This window comes from Bison bison, unplaced genomic scaffold (genome assembly GCF_000754665.1).
Source record: "Bison bison bison isolate TAMUID 2011002044 unplaced genomic scaffold, Bison_UMD1.0 scf7180017864377, whole genome shotgun sequence".
Lineage (NCBI taxonomy): Eukaryota > Metazoa > Chordata > Mammalia > Artiodactyla > Bovidae > Bison > Bison bison.
The window spans coordinates 203204-205654 of record NW_011494949.1 but is presented as its reverse complement, the minus strand read 5'-3'; the positions used below and the strand labels follow the sequence as shown (position 1 = coordinate 205654).

The following is a 2451-nucleotide window of genomic DNA, read 5'->3' as shown; positions in this document are numbered from 1 at the left end:
GGCTGCCTCGTCCGCTGCCTACGCCACGGAGGAGGGTCACACTGCACACACCTGCAGGCATGGTAGGTGGGACTCGCCTCCCTACCCCCTGCATGCCTGTCCATGTCTGTGAGGCGGGGAAACCATCCCTCAGTGGGAGGAACGGCTGAGCTGTGGCCTGTGTCAGTCAAGAGACCAGGCGGTTCTGAGCGCCGGCGTCCTGGGCCCTCCTGACCAGCCCCCGCCACTCTTGTGGGGTGGGGAAGAGACAGTCTCAGCTCAAACGCTCACTGGAGCCCGGTGGCCCGAAGTGTGACCAGCGCAAACAGGACCAGAGGGAGGGCTGGCTGGGCCGGTGCAGCAACCGGCTGCTAGGCAGAGCCTCACGGCCCCAACCATGCTGGGCCCACAGCCACTGGCATTTCCATCAGCGCTTACTTTTCTTCCCTTTAGAAATCATTTCATCAATTTTAAGGGATTACTGTAGAAAGGGAGCTGGCTCCTGCCCTCTGGCTCACTTTCTGAGTATCCAGGGAACATTTCCTGAGAAGCGGGGATTTAGCGAGTCAATACCAGGAGGGCCAGAGCTGGGATGAGGCCCGGTGTCCTCACTGTTAAGACAAAGCAAAAGTTTCTTCATAAAGAGCATCCGGGACAGCCAGCCAGACCTGGAAGGGGGTGCAGGAGCCACCGGGCCCCTCACTCCCGCCACCCCCCACCCGCGGGAGCCCAGGGCACGGGGATGCACCGGCCCACGAGGGGTCATCGGGCTGGGGCAGCCGTCCCCTGGGGCTGGTTGGCGTGGGGACACTGAGGCCAACAGCTGGCCACAAGCAGCGGAGGGTGAGAGAGTCCAGGGGCACCAGCATCAGCACTTGCGTCAGAAGCTGCACCGACGCGGCCTCAGGCGCAGGAGCAGAGCCCAGTGGGGTCAGGCTTCTGCCTCCCACTTGAGGAGCTGGGGTCAAGCCCTCTCCAAGACAACCACCTGGGGACACAGTGCTGGGAGGAGGGGCGCTGCAGGCAGCATTCCCTCGTGCAAAGTCCCAGCCCCGCAGTGAGGGGGCCCATCGGGGCGGCTCTGCCCACAGTTAACATCCTTTCGGGGACAGGAAAGCCCCAGCACAGTCCCGCAAATCTCCATTTTCACGCCTTCCCTCAGTCCAGTAAGAGACTGAAGATGCAGCCAGACCAGCCGTGGAAGCAGACCTCGGCCCATGGCCTGAGGCAGCCACCCCAGGAGCCACCCAGCACCTACGACTCCAGCGTCCCTGGTTCTGCTGGTCTCCATTCAGGACCAACCACAGGGGCTCAGCACTCCCCTGGCCCACTTTGAGCTGGTGGAACCCCCCAGGCCCTCTCAGCTGGGGTGCTCTCCCCTCCTCTGCCCACGTGGGGCGCTGTGGCAGGGCTGCCTGCTGCCCCCTGTCCGCACGGTGGTCTTTACTCGAACCCCAAACCTTTGAGAACATCTCAGTCTCCAACTTGGCCATAACAATGGCCTACGACCACTGTCTACGACCACTGTGGGACAATCTGGGGAGAACCTCCTCTTGTGAACCCGGAGAATCACAGCACACACAGCTGGGACCGCGTTCACGACAGCCCTGGGGGAGCACCAACCACGGGACGAGAGGCAGTGTGGCTGGAAGGCCCGAGCGGACACCTCAAGGCGCCCCGCACCAGAAGACAGCTGGAAGTGCATTTTCTAATGGCAGCGGTGACCACACTACGGAGACGTGCACGTGAGGGCCGCGTCCACCCCGAGCACCCCCACCCCTGCTCACCTCGCTGGCGCTGGGCGGTCTTGGCTGCTCAGGCCCCGGGGTGGCTGAGAGGGAAGAGGTGGCCTGGCCCCAGCCCTCCGAACTGCTCCTCCGGCTCACACTCAGGCTCCCCTCCAGACAGCTGAGACAGGCCTCGTCCGCAGGCGCCTGGAACCTCCCACCAGGCATCCTCCGCTTCCTGTACTTCTCAGGAGCAGGTAAGGGGTTTAACATTTTTTGTGTCGACACACTGGACTTCTGAGAAGAAGCACCTGAGTCCTCAGTCTTTGTGGAGTCTGTAACAGAGAAGCGGGCAGAGCCCTCACCATCAGGCTCCGGGGCTCAGGGACCAACGCCGCAGTTGTGTGCACACAAATACGGGAAATTGACCAGAAAGTGAAAGACTGACCAATTACTGTGTCTTCCTGCAAAACTATGTATAACCAACTGGGTCAACTGTGTCTGTGAGCAGATGAACCACTGCTGTCTGGCTGCCTGGGTCAGAGACCACCTGGACACCAATGCCCCCGGCTCCACGTCCGTCACCAAGTTCACCTGACCAGTGTCAGCAGGCCACCAGGACCCCCTTGCCAGGACTGGTCTGACTCACAGACTCAGAGGGACCCAGCACCCGCCTTCCACAACCCAAATGCACACCAGTCACTCTCCATGCTGCACCCCCCACTATGTGACACTGCCCCATTTC

At 61.9% G+C, this 2451-nt stretch overlaps 1 protein-coding gene across 1 annotated transcript in view; it reads right to left on the bottom strand.

Moving 5' to 3' along the window:
* CEP72 (centrosomal protein 72kDa) overlaps positions 1-2451 on the bottom strand; it is a 42699-nt gene that overhangs the window by 9086 nt on the left and 31162 nt on the right. The window contains exons 10-13 of the mRNA XM_010857127.1: positions 1663-2041; positions 1486-1586; positions 648-802; positions 271-326 (exon numbers count right to left, since the gene is read on the bottom strand). Of these exons, the coding sequence (XP_010855429.1) occupies positions 271-326; positions 648-802; positions 1486-1586; positions 1663-2041 (691 nt within the window). The remainder of the gene's footprint in view (positions 1-270; positions 327-647; positions 803-1485; positions 1587-1662; positions 2042-2451) is intronic.